General features: G+C 41.6%; 1 protein-coding gene across 1 annotated transcript in view; it reads right to left on the bottom strand.

Annotated features, from left to right (window-relative positions):
- Window positions 1–2,266: 2,266 nt before the first annotated feature.
- The window catches only part of NXPH1 (neurexophilin 1), a 226,000-nt gene continuing 210,313 nt past the window's right edge, over window positions 2,267–17,953 (bottom strand). Inside the window, exon 2 of the mRNA XM_044678636.1 lies at window positions 2,267–3,028. Coding sequence (XP_044534571.1) covers window positions 2,267–3,028 — 762 coding nt within the window. The remainder of the gene's footprint in view (window positions 3,029–17,953) is intronic.

Here is a 17,953-nt window from a genome sequence, read left to right as displayed (position 1 = left end):
TATTTTGAGGAGATCTCTTTGGCCAATCAGAGAGAGCCTGGCCTAACCTGCAATTTTTTTTTTCTCTTTGGCTCCTGTTTTGGGGGTAGCTGGAAACTGAGGTCTGCCCTTGTCTAGCACTGCCTCAGTAATGGTTCCTCGGGAGCCTCCCCTGCCAAAGTCTCTGCTAAATTATGCCATCCATCATTGTCCAAAGTTATGGTCAACGTCCGATGGACATCACGTCCATGTGTGGCCATTAAACGGGTAGTCAACGGCCAAGACTTCCCATGGGAAAAGACAGAGCATTGTGTCGGGTTTTGTGTCTGTCTGGCTTTCATCTCAAACTCTGAGTCAAGGATAGAGGCACCTTTCCCTGGGCTGCTCACCATGAGAGCAGGCCAAAAGCGGACTGGGTGCCCTGGGAAGGGAGCAGCTTCCACCTCATTGGAGATCATCAAGCAGAGCCTGGATGGCCCCTTGCTGGGCTCACTGGGGCGGGGATCCTTGGCCCAGCACCCCCCGGGCTGGAGATCCTTCCGACAACTACTGCCACGTGGGAGTCTGGGGCTCTCCTTTCTCCCTGGGGGGACTTTACTCTCCCCACCCCCAAATGGCACTTTCCAAGTAAGTTTCCTCTGGTTTCCACGTCTGCTTACGTGTGGGGATCTGCTGCGTGCCACAGGAAAATGCAGCATTCGATGGCAGTAAACAGGATTTTACAGGCTAAGCCCCATCCGAGAGGAGTTGGCGCCAGCTGCCAAGTTTCCTGCCAAGCCCACTGTCCCACTTTCCCCTGGTTGTGCTGAGTCACTGCGGGAGGCCCGACCCCGGGCTCTGGCAGCCTCCTGCTGTCTCTCGCCACCCCCCTGGGGAGGAAAGAGATCTCCCACCTACCCCGACACAGACAGAGGATGGCCTTCCACGGCTTTGGAAATGGGGCTGGTGGCGAGGGCAGCCTCCTGCCCTGCGGGGTCGAGTTAGGAGGGCAGGAGCTCAGGGGGGGCCCAGGTGGGATTCCCGGGAGGTAGCACGTCGCCCCCCAGCAGGCGAGTGGCCCAGCTGGAGGCACGCGGCCGGCCCGGAGGGATGCCAGACGCAGAACATACTGAAACTCGACTTTAAGTATTTTATTTCTATGTACATTTCATCTTCGTCCAGAAAGAAAACTCTAACTACAGACAGACCGGAATGCCGGGCGGAGGGAGCGCTTCCAACAGTCCCGGAGCCGAGTCAGAGCCGGCTACGGAGCTCCTGCGGTCCTGCGCGCGCCGGAAACAGCTACGCGGCTAACAGGGACTCGGACTCCTCCTCCTCCTCCTCCTCCTCGTTGCCTTTTTCTCTTATAACCAATAACAAGCAGAGAGACAAGTACAAGTTAATAGTAATAAGCTGCTGAAATAACACGGGATAAACTATGTACAATACAAACCATTCATACAAATGAAGACTAAGATACTGAGCTTGTTACAATGTGTGGAGGGAAGATAAGACGCCACTTACAACTTACATGTCTGTCGTCCCGTGGCTCGGGCGGCCCCTCGGGGCGCTAGTCTAGGCTGGGGACTCTCTAAGCAGCCAAAGGCCAGGGCCAAAGGCGGCCAGCGGGCCCCGGCCAGCGGGCCACATGTAAATTCCAAACGTGCTCTTATCTTGGCGGAGCGGCCTCCTGGGGCCACCGGGAATGTGCCTACGGGGTGATGCTGGGTGCGGGGGCTTCCTTGGGAGGGGAGGCTGAGCTCTAGAGACGCACGTCCCACGGTCACAAGCGTCGGGGCCTACGGCGTTGCTTATCGGTGCAGCTATCCGAAGCAGGAGCGCAGGCGCGCCCCGGGGAGGGAGGGGGGGAGGATGGATTCGCAGGGACTCAGGACTCGCCACCACCGGGGCCTGTCAGAGCCCGCTCTCTGTCTAGCTATGCCCGTTGGCCTTGATTGGCTATCTAAGACCTTACGACCCAGAGAATTAAAAGACCTCATAACAGGGGTCCTGAGAGATGCAAGCCAAAATATGTGTGTACATGTACATGTATGTCTGTGTGTATGTATGTTTCTCCTTGGGTGATTGTATGTAAAACCTGCAGTGATTCACAACTACACGGAGAGATGGAGCCAATGGGCAGAAATGACACCAGATTGTCCCCCTGGGATCTTGGCAGCCCGTGGACAACAGCAGCATCGTAGACACAATCCAGGCCCCAGACGTGGCCTTCTCCTTGGTCGTAACAGCCCGGTCCTGTGACCTCTTTGATTCCTCAGGCTTCAGTCTTAGCCAAAGCGGCTCCTCCTCAACCTGAAGGGAAGTAGGGCGTGTCACTGTGGTAGTTGTAGTCAGGACACACCTTCTGTACTAGTTTGTAATCGGTACTATAAAAGGAAATGTAAATACAGATGACCTTAAAGGGCTTGGAGCAGAGCCAGGACACGTGGCTCTGGGTCTGCTCCTGGTAACACGTTTTGGAAGGGTCATAGTTACAGAGCGTGTTCTTGGTCGCCTTGTCAACCTTCTCGTACTCGATCCGGCAGTTAAAGGACTTGGAATCTTTGGCATCGATCACCGTCTGCTGGGCCAAGTCGAATTCCACGATCTTGGTTGGGGGCACCAAGCTCACCGAGACGTTGCCTTGCCCAGTGGAGTTGTGCCGGAAGTAGACGCTGAACGTCCCGTTGCCGTGGTCCACGATCTTCCCAGTTATCAACAGGTTGAGCTTCACAGTTTTGATGTTGGAATGAAAATCCCCCCAGCCAAACATTTTCTTAAACTTTCCCGTCTTGACGATGGGCCGTCTCTTGGCTCTGGGCCGAGGCTCCTGCAGGTCCGTGGAGTTCCTCAGCCAGTCCCAGAGATCTTGCTCCGAGTAAGGTTCTGGGGTGTCATAGCGCAAGTCCAAGTCCGTATCATTGTCTTTGCCGCGAAAAGTCTGTGAGAGGAGTCGGCTGATGGACAAGTCTTTGCTGCTCTCTGTCCAGATGTGCTTGAGGGTGGACTTGGTGCCTCCTGATTTTAGAAGCTCGGACTTCCCGCCATTTGTTAAATTGGCACACGTGACCTAGAAGGGGAAAAAAGAAGAAAGATGAAGCTCTCATCGCTGCATGGAAACAATGGTGGTTAAGCCATTGCCAGAGGGTTGAAATCAAACAGCCATAAGCATGCATTCAATCAGTAGCTATTCAGATGGCTGGGGAGCCAGTGCTTCGCTCTGGGGGGGAGGGGAGGATCACTTTAAGAATAAGTGGGGAATGACAGTGGAGCAGGGAGCCAAGTCTAAAGCCTGAGACTGATTTCTACACATGTACTGCCACCTAGTAGGAATAGCATGACTTATGAGTTCACAGAGGAGCCAACGAACAACTCGGCTCACACAGAAGCTGCATATCAGCACCAGAACCAACCCAGACGCTTGAGAAAGAAGGGCACAAAGTGCTTTAGACCCAGACAATGAGACCTTGCCCATTTGTGCTCTGAGGGAAAAAAGAAATGTTTCAGGACTCCCTTCAGCTCTAATTGGGATTTTCAAAAATGATTAATGCCAACTGGAGGGAAGGAGGGAGGATGACAGCTTTTCCTCTTCTCTGCAGCTTCAGAGCGAGGCGATTTTGTAACAAGATTCTAGCTTTTTTTACTTAGTGAAAAAACATGGATACATCCCTGGCTAGATGCAAGACACCATACAGGGAGCATAAAGGGAATCTGAGGCAAAGATTCTGCCCTCTGGGAGCCTCTAGTCTAGTCTAAGAGTTTAACACCTTCCTTCATCCCTCTAGTGCATGGTATCTTCATGCTCCAATGATGAGGGTGGGGTGGTGACGGGTGTCATTTCTTAGGGAGTGCTTCCTCTATAACTGCCTGGTCAATCAGTCAGTTGGTGAAGTCACATTTCTTAAGTGACTTTTATATGCCAGGCATGGTGTCAAGCACCAAAGAGACAAAGAAAATTATGAGGAACTCACTATCTATAGAGGAGGATGAAAGCAGTGATGACTACCCTCTCCACTGAACATATGAAGAGAGAAGCTACAAGACATGAAGTGAATGGAATGGCCCAGGGCTCAAACTGACTGTGTGGCTCCAGGATACAAACATTTGCAGAATACTTGGCCACCACTCCATGCACTTGCTCTAGTTCCCAGAAAAGGGTTCCAGCATTTTGCCTCTGACATGGGCATGACTTATACCCTGACAATCCAACTCAATTGGCCACCCACCCACTTACCACATGTAAACGCATGCTGATGTTGGGCTAGATACACAGACGTAATATGAAACTGCAAAGAGGTATTCATCACAATAATATTCTCTTCTAACTCGGATTTCAAGACAGCCCTCTCTCCTGATTCTCCTCCTACCTATCCAACCATTCCTCAGTCTCATTTGCTGGATCCACTTCCAGAACACAGCCTCTGACTGTAGGTTTCCCACAGGGTCCTGTCCTGGGACATCTTCTCTTCCCCCTACTACTTTACTTGGTGATCTCCAACTCCAACGGAGTCCATTGTCATTCTATTCTGATGATTCTCAATCTACCTTTTCTGCCTTAACATCTCTGCTGAAAAAAACAAAACAAAACAAAAAAACCATCTCCAGTGACCTCCAATCTCGCATCTCCAGCTGCCTTTTAGACACCTCAAACTGGATGTCCAGTCAACATCTCACACTCAATGTAACCCAAACCAAAACCATTGTCTTTTCTTCTAACCTGGCCTCCCCACCTTCCCTATACTTGAAGGGGTAACACTCTTCTCCCAGGCCCTCAGGCTAGATATCATCCCTGACTCCTCACATCTCTCATCTCACATATTCAGTCTTTGACCCAGGCTTGCCAATTTACCTTTGCAACATAATTTGAATCTGTGGACTTCTCCTTCAGACACTGACACCCCACCCAATGAAGGCCCTCATCACCTCATACTTGGATTATTTCAATAACTTGCTAATGGGGCCTCACTCCATTTCATTTTCCATTCAGCTAACAAAATTATTTTCCTGCAGCATGGGTCCAGCTTTTTCATCTGATCCAGAGACCCGCTTTCCTGGCTCTTTCACAAACAAGACCCTCCTTATCTCAGCTCTAGGAATTTTTTTCTGCCTCTCCTCCATGCCTAGAATGTTCTCCCTCCTCAACTCTCCCTACTGACTCCCATGGCTTCCTCTAAGTCCCACCTAAAATTCTATCTTTTATAAGAAGTCTGCCCCAACCTCCCTTAATGCTCATGCCATCTCTCATATATTTCCCCATTTATATTGTATATATCTTGTTTATATGTATATGTACATATAAATATAAATATACATATAATATGTATGTATATATGTATGCATACATATATATTATATATGTGTGTGTGTTTGTTTGTTTGTAGTCCCCTTCCCCATTAGAATGTGAATTCCTTGAGGGCAGAGACTGTCTTCTGCTTCTTCTTGTATCCCCAGTTTTTTGCATAGTGCCTGGCACATAGTAGGTGCTTAATAAATGTCCAGTGCCTGGTTTATAGCAAGTACTTGAGAAGTGCCTGTTGATTGATTGATTGACTGATTGGTTGGGGGGGGGTGTTTGCCTCTTTTAAAGATAAAAAGAAAACCTATTAATTTCTTCCAACCATTATTATTTTTTTTACTGTAGCTCTGTTACTGTTCATTAAAGATAATTACAGGGTGGCTTTAGAAATGATATATTTCTTGATTCAAAAGCATGCATAGATATATAAATAGCATCCTGTGTAGAGATAAGAAATCTCACTCATCTGTGAATAATGAAGACAAAAAGCCTTTCTGTATAAAGTCCTAACCACTGCTGAAGTTCCTGGTTCTTTTTTATGTCCTCCTCTCCCAGAAGACTGTAAGCTTCTTGAGGACACAGATCAAGGAGTATGACTTTTTGTGTCTACCAAAGTACCATCCACATAGAGGGTTTTAAATTAATTGTCATTTGGTTGGATGAATACTAGAGAGAGAAAATAAAATAAAGGAAAAAATGTAAACCAGGGTTCACCGGGAAGAAATACAATTTGTTCTCCATGCCAGTTGAGGGTGGGAGGAATGGTAGTTCAATGGGAGTATTTCATAAAAAATCTGGCAGGATAATAATCATCTATAAGGAAACCCTGTGACAGTACATTCTGCTCTCTGTTCTTCCAGATATACCATTATTGCACATCAGGCTCATCTTTACAGCTACCATTACATCTGCCTTCCATCCACTGTTTCTAGCCAGACCTTAGTCCATTAGGTAGGGAAGAGGTGTCCTGAAGCCCAAAGTCTGAGCTCTTCCCTTTTCTATGGCATTGGCCCAGTTGCCTTGATCCATCAAGCATAATGCAAAGCTCTCTTCTGCAGTCTACATTTATCTCCCGCAAAACTGTGACCTTCACTGGCAATAATGGTTTGCTTGGTATTAGTAACCTTGGGCACCCCCAAGGAAATGACTTAGCATCATAAGAACCCTAGATTTTGTCCTTTCTCAATGTCACCTGTAACCTCAGCCCTGGAAGAGAATCACTACAGAAATGACTTGGGAAAAGCAGAGATTAGTCAGGGCAGTGGGTCACCATCATTGAGCCAGTTGGGAACAGTCTACCAGCATGCTAGAAACATGGAAGGCATCATACTTGTGCTGAGTAGGTCTTTAAAGGGAGACACATGTGGTTCCTGCCTATGAGGAGTTTACAATATTTAGATTTTTATTTACACCAGCTAAGAAGTCCTAAACCAAAAAGACAATCTTCTTCCATAAGACTTTCATTTGATTTCTTTTGGAAACAAGGGAGAAAAGCTGAAACCTCAGAGTTGGATAGTTCTGGGAGGAGGCTTGGGTCTTAACTGTTTTAAAAGATCAGTCAGAAATATTGTACTGTGATCAACAGTGAAGGACTAAACTATAGTCAACAAAACAAGGCTCCAAGATAACCCCAAGGGACTCATGACAAAAAATTTTTAAATAATTTTTTTAAGTAAGCACTCTGCACAGTCAAAGAAGGGACTGTTGGAGTCTGATTGCACATCAAAGTATTCCATTTTTCACTGTATTTCTTTCATGAGTTTTTAATTATGTATGCGATATATGTCTTCAGTCATGGCATGAGCAATATGAAAATATATATATTGCATGAAAGCACTTATATAACCTATATCAGACTATTTAACACCTGGGGTGGGGGGAAGAGGGAGGAAAGAAATGAATCTGAATTGAAAAATGTCAGAAAACAACTATCAACAGTGGTTTCTACATGTGATGGGGAAAAAGTTAGAGAATAGAAAGACCTGTCACTCCATCAGTGTCAGTATTCTTCATTGACATGATCATTACGCCCCCCCCTTTCTACTTTGTAACCCATCTTTCAGAGTGGCTGTCATTTAAAAAAATACAATAAATACTGAGTCCTTCCAAACTTAGTTAGGCTGCTCCTCAGAGGACAAATTATCCATCGTTGTATGGCTCCAGAGGACTTTTCAGCTTGAGAGGACTTACCAGGGCAAGCATATGGCTAGCAGGACCGTTGAGTACCCAAGACCAACTCCATACCTCATGAATGATATGAGAGGTAGGTAGGTTTCCAAACATAAAACACTTCAGATCTCGGATGTGCCTCATCAGAAATGAGGTGAGGATCATACTAACAGCCTCAATGCCCTACAAGGAGGATGATCCCATTGCCATAACTCCATGACTCCATTGGATTGACACGTTCTCAAGGAGCTACAAGTGTCATTTTTTTGTTCCTTAAGGATGCGTGCCTCCTCATTGAATGAACCATCTCTAGCCTAAGAGTTGCAGTAGCTGCCCAAGCTTTGCATTGTTGAATGATATAAAATCAGACTCAGTCACAGGATTTCTGATTTGGAAGGAACCCTAACCCTAACCCTAACCTCAGAGACATCCAGTTCCAACCTACCCATATCTAAACAGGAATTTCTTCCAAAATTCTAATTTATTAGTAATTGGGTCTTTCTCAAACATGGTAGCTGTCTCTTTCATTCCTTTTCCTGTAGCTACTCCTAAGAAAATTCTTTCACAACTGTTCGTGTTTCTTCACACTTGAAAAATCATGCATTGTGACAGCCATGAAAAAAACTATTTTTGCTGTGGAGAAATCAAACTTTTTTTCCTGCTGTGAAAATAACCCTCCTTCTACTTGCTCATCTTCTAAGCACACACACATCACTTTTGACTCACTTACACATGAATATTGATGAGTGGTTAAGAAGCATTATTCCCAGTGCCCCGTCCTCATCACTTGGTCCATTCTCCCCAAATATAATTACAGGTTGCTCCCAGTTTTGCATTACAAGAGGTCGATTTCTGAATTAATAAATGTATGAAATGCCATTAATACAAAAGAAAAGAAACTCAGTAGAAAGTTAATATTTTATGTTATTTCCTTTTAAAATTTATAAGGAATATCTTGTGTGAAGACCCCTGGGCATATGTGTCTAATAATGAGAAACACATTAAAAATAACATTTTAAAAGACTGCTTCCCACCTAAAGACTGAAGCTTCTTCAACATCATTCTTGCATTATGTATTTTCTCATTTTACCTTGCATAAACAATGTTATGATATTGTTAATATTTGTAAATCAAATGAAAAAGGACTTTGGGCACCACCATAGGCAACCAATTTCGCCTCTGATTCCATTGGGAATTGTGACGGAAAACAAAGAATGTCGGATTGGTAGAGAGGCCCCTGGGATAAGATCCAAGACCTGCTCTCAGATGGGGAATACAGACATCATGAAGATTATTTTATGTATTGGGGGAGGGAGCTCAGATCCCCATTATAGAAGATCTACACAGAATCAAATGGGTTACTTAGGGAAAAGAATAACTCTTAAAAGCAGATTGGCATAAACATGAAAAGTAGAACTGGAAATGTGCAACAATAATATGAAAGATTGCTCTATGATAACTAATAAAAATCCAAATTATACTATGTCTGAAGCTTGTAAAATGGAAAAAAAGGACAAAAGGCAGATATGGTCAGTGCTGGCAGGTTAAAGGCAGTCAGGCACACTACTACACTTTGAGTAGTTATACACTGGGACAGCCGCTTGGGAAAAGAATTTGGAAAATTCTTAGTTTATCCCCTCTGTGGTCATGTGTGTAATGGAAGTTGGGCTGGTCCTTTAAGTGGGTGGAGAAGCTCTGTAGCTTCCTCATTGCCTGAGTCATTCAGAGTCCAACCCATCACATGCTGGTACTGGTGGCTTTAGCAGAACTCCTATGTCTACACAAGATATTTTTCCAATCCAATGTTAATAATTACCATGGTGAATGTAGATGCAGAGGGGAGAATAGTTTAATTGAATTTTATCAGGAATTGTATCCTCTTAAATCTTATTAATAAAGGTGTTCTTATTACATTTTCAGTACACAAATTTTCATGGTATTCTAATCCAGAGCCAGAACGAGTTAATTGGCAGGAATTAGGACTTGTCCAGATTATCTTTTGACCTAAAAATTCTACTACTGAGTATATATCCCAAGGAAGTCAAAGACAAAAATAAAAGGTCTATTTAGAATACTTTTTATGTTGGGGGGGGGGGAGGAATGGAGACAAAGTAGGTGCCTCTGATTTAGAAAACAGGTATGACATTCGAAATTAATGAACAATTATTACATCACAATAAACAACAAAAACCTTAAGAATTTCCAAAAAACACATGAAGACTTCCACAACAAGCTGTAGAGTTATATAAACCAAACCAAAACAATGTAGAGGAAAGCTACAATAAGGTAAAGGAAAAGAACCCTAAAATCAAGCTAAACGATGAGAATTAATGGCTAACATTGGTCCTAGAGAAGAAGGAGGAGTCAGAGTTAGAGGTCCAATGGTAAGGCTTTCCTTTGAATAGCAGTAGGGCCAATGGTGCTGGATCCTTGAGTGGCTGGGTCTTCCCCATGCCTGGAATTCTCTGCCTCCCCACCTCCTCATCCTGGCTGCCCTGGATTCCTTCAAAACTGAGCTGAAAGCCCACCTTCTGCAGGAGGAGGCTCCCAGTTTCTCTGCACTGCTAGCAGCTTTCCCCTGAGATGGCCTTCCACTTATCCTGCCTATGTCATTTATGTGCACATCATTTCTTCCATTAAGATGGGAGCACCTTGAGTGTGTAGGAACTAAGTTGTGCCTCCCTTTTCTTCCCAGTACTTGGATGATGACACTTGGTAAGTACTTGATATTCATTAATTAAGTGATAGCAGAGTCATAGAAAGACTAGACAGAGAAGTCATAGAAATATATGCTCAAAAGCCATTCCCTTAGAGATAAATCTTCAAAGTGCATGAACAAATGGCTCTCAAAAGAATTGTAAACTATAATAAACCACATGAAAGAATTCTCCAAATCACTAAAAATTGGAGACATACAAATCAAAGTCACCCCAATGTCTTGGCACACTCAGCAAATTGGCAAAGACAATAAAAGATAGGAAAAGTCAATACTGGAAAGACTGTGGAAAGACAAGTACCCTGATGCATTGTCGGTACTATGAACTGATGCATCCATTCTGAGCAGCAATCTGGAATTATGCAAAGAAAGTGTTTGAGATGTAAATATCTTTTGACTTAGAGATTGCATTGATTAACCTAAGTGTGAAGGAAGGCAATAACAAGAAGGAAAGCAGATATAAACCAAAATATGCATGATAGCCCTTTTTGAAAGGAGATGTCCATTCATTGGAAAATGGCTAAATAGATTGTGACACATAAATGTAATGACAAATTACTGTGCTGTAAGATATCAGGAATCTGGTGGATACCCCAAGGTATGTCAAGATCTATGTGAACAGATGCAGGAACAAATATAACCAGAAAACAATACAGACAGTGACCACAATAATGCGAATGGAAAGAAAATCTAAACTGAATATCAATGAAGAATTATGAGAAAATATCTCTTTAGTTTGTTTCTAGAAATCAGAACCCATGGGTGTAGCATTGCCAATGACATTTGCAATAATGCTTACTTTGATCAAGTTTGGGGTTGGTTTGGATTTTTTACTTTAAGAGGTTATATTGAAATGCTTTGTTTCCTTGGAAAGAGTGGGGGAGGAGACACTGGGAAATATAAGGGGTGGGAAAATAAAAAAAGAATTCAAATTTAGTTTTAAAAAAGAAATAACTGAACTTGTCATGGTAGCACACATCTGTAATCTCTGCTACCAGGTGGGCCTCTTGAGTTATGGAGTTCTGAACTGCAATAGGACTAGAATCGGTCTGGTGTCTACATCATTAGAACCCAGGAACAGGGGGCCACTAGTCCACATGAGGAGAGGCAAGCCATCCCAGGTCAGAGTAAGTCAAAGTTTCTGTGATAATCAATTATAGTAGTGAGCCCATGAGTGCCTTCTGTATTTCCAGCCTGGGCAAAATATAGGGAGACCCAAATTAAAATAATAACAATAACAAAAAAAATTAACAAAAATAACAACTGATTCTAAGGCTGAACTTGCAATGCTGCAGACATCCATCATCTCAGAACCTCTGGCAACCCATTTTCCTTTCTCCTTTGTTAGTAGGACTCCTTTCAACACCACATCAGGATCTCGAGCAGTAGCTATGGCATGCCTGGAACGCCGTCCATGTCATGTTAAGCAAACTATCCAGGAGTCAAGAGTGTGGGGGTCAGGCATAGAATCTCCCATTCTGCCTTCCTCTTCCTCACTCCTGGCTAGTACTGAAGGAAAGAGAAAAAGCAAAGTGTGTTGGGAAATCTTTCTGCCTTGCAGCAGAGGAAACAGTGTAATGGAGAGGCACGTGTGCTAATGAAATGCCCCCTCCCCGAGGTCTGCGGAGAGATGAGAGCGCAAGGTCAGATGTCAGGGGTCTCTCCAATCTTGTGTCAATGTGTTCTAATCTAATACCAGGGGGACAAGATAGGAAGAGAGGAAATGACATTACAATTGACTGCTTTCTGCAGAGGAGGAAGTACATTATTTCAAATCCCCTTTAGCTAGAGAAGTCAAACAGGTGAAGGTTCACAGCCTTGGATTCATTCTTGACACTCCTTCCCCTTCAGGTCCTTTATGCCAAATCTGCAGCATCCAGTTAACCCCATCTCCCATCATCCCTATTACCCACACAGCCACCACCATGCACAATCCCTCAACATCTTTCACTGGGCTCTTGCAGAAGTCTCCTTATTGACTTCCCAATATTCATTATTCCCCCTTTACAAATCATCCTCTAGAGCTGCTATTCCTAAAATATGTGTGACCAAGTCATTTCCTGGTTTGGGAAGTTTCAAGGACTTGCTGTCATTTCTAGGATAAATATGAGATCCTCTTTTGGGCAGTGGAAGCCTGTCCCAATATGACTATAATCTCTACTTCCAGGGTAATGGATGACCCATTCATTATTCCCTGAACTTCAGTCACGTTGGCCAACTTGATTTTTCCATGAACAACTTTCCATCTTCCACCTCAGTGCCTCAGTATATCTGGATTCCATTTCTACAATATTCTCCCTGCTTGCCACCACCTCTTGAAACCCAAATTCCCCTCAAGACTAGCTCCAGAATTACCACCTACTAGAGATCCTTCTTGATCTCCCCAGTTATTAGAGTGGCACATTCAAATTACCTGGTATTTATTTGATTTCTAGGCAGGCTAGATGGAACAGTGGATAGAGCACTGGATGTAGAATCGAGAAGTCTGATCTTTCTGAGTTCAATTCTTGCCTCAGCTATCAATTAGCTACACTACTCTGAGCAAAACATCTAATTCTATTTGCCTCAGTTTCCTCATCTATAAAATGAGCTGGAGAAGACAATGGCAAATCACTCTACTATCTTTACCAAGAAAACCTCAAATAGGGTCAATGAAGAACCCAGCACAGGGCCTGATATAGAGTAGATACTAAGTAGAGGAAATTGAGATGAATGGATAATCATTTCAAGTTGTAGAGTAGCAAAGACAGTGAATCGAGTGAAGCAGTGGCAAGAGAGCACAAAATGAGAGACTGGCAGATTGGACCAAATTCCCAGAAAAGAGGAAATTTAAGACAGGCCAATGGCATGGGCAACAGCCAATGGCCTTCATGAGGTAGGAGGCAAGGAGCCTGCAATCAGAGAACATGGGGGCTGAAACTGAGAGAGCTGGAAGACAAGAGGAGAGAGCTCATTGCCCAGGCAGTGGGGTGGCTCCCACCATTCCCATTCCATGACAAGTGGGCCTTGCCAAGCTTCTTGGTACAGTTTTTCCCACAACACAAGGAGACTAATAATTTCATACATGTTTTTAGGTAGGGATGCGAGGGGGTTTTCTGTTAGAAAGAACATTTGCCTGGATCAACATCAAGATTTAGAAAGGGAAAGCAATGAACTTCAGCAGATGATCATATTTTTAAGAGCTTAGAAGGGGTTCATCAAAGTTGTCTGAAGGCAACGCAGATGGGGCTGTGGTTTCCAATAACTAGTCTGGAAGAAGCCTTTTATGCAAAGCCAGACATAAGTTCTGCTAAGAGTTGCTTGGCAATGGTTTTCTTTTTTATGTTTGGAGTTTTGTTGTTTATTTTTTGGTTACATTTTGATTTGAATTGTCTCTCTCCCTCCCCCCCTCCCAAGTCAATAGATGATGTAGTCATATGTACATCCTGCCATATTGAGTTCTTTTTCTGGAGGTGAATAGCATGTTCCTTCATAAGTCCTGCAGTTTATTTGAATAGCTTCAGCATTCACAATTACTCTTTAAATAATATTACTGTTTCCAAAACATCCTCTTAGTTCTGCTTGTTTCACTCTACATTATTTCAGACAAATCTTTCATGTTTTGTCTGAAACCAACCTGCTCATCATTGCTTACAGTACAATAGTATTGCATCATAATCATATACCAAAATGTATTTGGTCATTCCCCAACTGATGGGCATCCCCTCAGTTTCCATTCTTTTCTATAAATATTTCAGAAACATGTAGGTTCTTTTCCTTTTTCCCTGATCACCTTCAGAAAGGGAACTAATTAGTGGTGTTGCTGGGTCAAAGGGTGTACACAGTTTCATCTTATTATTTTCATTGAATTTTTTCCAATTACATTTAGAAACCATGTTTGACAATCGTTTTCTGACATTTTTCAATTCAGATTCTCTCCCTCTCCCCCTTCCTCAGGCAGTAAATAGTCTTATGTAAGTTATAGCAGTGCTTTCATGCAATACATAGTTCCATACTCCCCATGTCCCGACTAAAGATACATGTCCCTTAATAATAAAAAATGTAAAAAGGAAATAAAGTGAAAGATGTAATACTTTGACCTGCAATCAGATTTCAACAGTTCCTTCTTTAGCTATAGACAGATTTGTTTTGTTTTGTTTTGTTTTGCTTAGCATGAGTCCTTTAGGTTTGCTTGGAATCTTGTTTTGCTGTTAATAGTTTAGTCTTCCACAGTTGACCATCATACAATATTTTAGTTTCGGTATAGATGCTTCTAGTTCTTCTCACTTCACTTTGCATTAGTTCATGTAAGTCTTTCCAGGTTTTTCTGAATTATTCTGTTTATCATTTCTTACGGAGCAATAGTTTTCCATTACAACCATATATCACATATACTCAGCCATTCTCTAACTGATGAACACTCCTTCAGTTAACAATTCTTTGCCACTATAAAAAGAGCTGCCAAAAATGTTTTTGTACAAGTAGGTTCTTTTCCCATATCTCTGATGTCTTTGGGATACAGACCCAGTAGTGGTATTACTTGGTAAAAGGGTATGCATAGCTTTGTGGCCCTTTAGGCATACTTCCATATTGCTCTTCAGAATGGTTATATTGGTTAACAATTCCATCGATACTGCATTAGTGCCCAAATTGTCCTACATCATCTCCAATATTTATCATTTTCCTTTGTGATCATATAAGTCACTCTGACAGGTATGAGGTGGTATCTCAGAGTTGTTTTGATTTGAATTTCTCTAATCAATTGTGATTTGGAGCACTTATTCACATGACTAAAAATAGTTTTAATTTCTCCATATGAGATCTGCCAGTTCATATCCTTTGACCATTTATCAACTGTGGGATGCTTTGTATTCTTATAAATTTTACTGAGTTCTCTCTATATTTGAGAGGTCTTTTTTTGGAGACACTAATTTTTCCTTCAATTTATTGTTTCCTTCCTTCTAATCTTGATTACCTTGGTTTTGTTTGTAGAGAAACTTATTTAATGTAACCAAAATTGTCTATTTTATTTTTTGTAAAGTTCTCCATTTCTTATTTACTCATAAATTCCTCCCTTATTCATAGGTCTGACAGATAAACTTTTCCATGTGCCCCTAATTTGTTTATGGTGTCATTCTTTATTTCTAGATCAAATATCTACCTTAAATTTATCTTAATGTATGGTGTGAGATGTCAGTCTATGCTTAGTTTCTGCCATTTTGTTTTCACTTTGCCCAACAGTTTTTGTCAAATGGTGAGTTCTTTTGAACTCTCGGTTTCTGGGATCATTAACTAGTGTATTGATTTCCTAATCTATTCCATCTGTCATTCCATCTACTTTCATATTTCTTAGGCAGTATCAAATTGTTTTGATGATTATCACTTTACAGTATAGTTTGATGTCTGGTATGTCTAGGTCTCCTTCCTTCATATTTTTTCACCAATTCCCTTGATATTCTTGACTTTTCACTCTTCCAGATTTTGGGGTAATTTGATTAGTATGGTACTGAATCAATAAGTCAAGGTAAGACTGTCATTTTTATTATATTGGCTCAGCCTATCCATGAGAAATTAATATTTTCCCAATTGTTTGTGTCTGATTTTATTTGTGTGAAAAAGTGTTTTGTAGTTGTGTTCATGTAGTTGCTGTATGTGTTTTGATAAGTATACACCTAGGTATCTTGTATTGTCTATGGTTATTTTAAGTGGACTTTCCTTTTCTATATCTTTCTATTGAATTTTGTTGATGGTAAATAGAAATGCATGATTTATGAGGATTTATTTTGTATTATACATAGTTTTATAACTATTTGGTCATAATTCCAAATCGCTCTCCAAAATGGTACCTCAGAGTTGTTTTAATTTGCATTTCTCTAATCAATAATACTTTCGACCATTCAATAGTCTTGATTTCTTCTTTAAAAAAAATGCCTGTTCATATCCTCTGATCATTTATAAATTGGGGTATGATTCACATTCTTATAAATTTAACTAAGTTCTCTCTATATATATGAGCTATGAGGACTTTATCTGAGAAACTGTCTATAATTTTTATCAAATTTTCTGCTTTCCTTCTAATTTTGGCTACCTTGGTTTAATTTGTGCAATTTTTTAAAATTTAATGTATTCAAAATTATTCCTTTTTCATCCCACAGTGCTCTTTCTCATGTGTATACATAATTTTTTCTTTTATCCATAAATCAGATAGATGATATATTCCATACTCCTCTAGTTTACTTCTTATAGCAGTCTTTATAGCTAGGTATCATGTAACCATTTGGAACTTATCTTGGTAAATGGTGTAAGATATTGTTTCTGCCAGACCATTTTCTAGTTTTTTCAGCAATCAAAAGCTTAGATTTTTGTATTTATCAAACATGCACTTACTATAGTCATTTACTATTTATTATAAGCCCATGCTATTCCACTGATCCCCAATTCTACTTCTTAGCTAGTACCAGATACTTTTGGTAATGATTGCCTTTTCATACAATTTAAGATTTGGTCTTGCTAGACATCCTTTACATTTCATTAATTCCTTTGATATTCTTGATGTTATGCTCTTCTAACTGAATTTTGTTATTTTTTCCAGCTCAAGAAAGTAATTTTTGGTAGCTTATTTGGGATGGTACTGAATAAACAGCTTAGCTTAGGCAGAATTGTCATTTTTACTATATTGGTTCAGCCCACCCATAAACAATTACTATTTCTCCAATTATTTAAATCTGACTTTATTTGTATGAAAAGTGTTTTATGATTATGCTCATATAGTTCCTGACTTTCTCTTGTCAGGTATATTCCCAGGTACTTTATATTGTCTGCAGTTATTTTAAATACATATATAGCATTTGCTATCTTTGCTTGGCAAGGGTTTTCTGAAGCTGTGAGAAGCACCGTGGCAAAGCTTTTCTTTATCAAGTACCACGAACCCAAAATAGTGGCCCTTCCGTGTCAGATGTCCCCAGTACTGAGATGTTACATCTATGCAAACAGGAAATATGCTGGCTTCTGTCACCTGCCTACTGGTCTGTTGATTAGTCAGTCCAACTCCCATATTCTCAGAGAAGGGAGTAGGGATGTCATAAAAAGAAAGGAGACTATCATGGCTAAAGTTCATGGCATGGTCTGACTCTTTCCAGTACTGTGTACCTCAAACAGTCATTCCTCTATGTCAGATAACCCCACTATTAAGAGGTTGCCTTAGGAGTGTCTTAAATAAATAGTATTTATATAGCACTTAAGGTTTGCAAAGCATTGACAAATATGATCTCATTGTAGCGTCACCAAAATCCTTAGAAGTTGGTGTGATTGTTTCAACATTTTATAGGAATGAGGAAACTGAGGCACATATTAAGTAATTCTTCTGGAGCTATGGAGCTGGTAAGAGTCTGAGGCTGAACTTGAACTGATATCTTCCTGACTCCAAGTCTGACACTCTATCCATTATGCCATCTAGCTTCCGTTCTGAGAGTCAAAGATGGGGCAGATGATGAGGGGAGAACCAAGCAAACTCCATACATTCAGGCATCATAAAAATCTGTCTCCCTTTGGCTGGAAGCTACAGGGAATCTCTAGACTGACTACAAGCTTAACATCAAATCATACCTGAACATAGTAGGCTAAAACTCAAAAGATGACCACAAATTTCTAGTCTCAAATTACTAGCCTTCATCAAGAACAATTAGCATTTTCCATTTAACAAGTCATATTGAGTGCCAGCTATAAATTGGCCAAAACTAGGGGGTTTAGGAAGGAAGGAGCAGGGATATGAAGGCTATTTTAAGTCTCATCTCTTCCAATTCACATTCCTACATTGTCCATCTTCAACCAGATAA

This window comes from Gracilinanus agilis, chromosome 5 (genome assembly GCF_016433145.1).
Source record: "Gracilinanus agilis isolate LMUSP501 chromosome 5, AgileGrace, whole genome shotgun sequence".
Classification (NCBI taxonomy): Eukaryota; Metazoa; Chordata; class Mammalia; order Didelphimorphia; family Didelphidae; genus Gracilinanus; species Gracilinanus agilis.
Note: the sequence above shows the minus strand (reverse complement) of the source record. Positions and strands in the feature narration are given on the sequence as shown.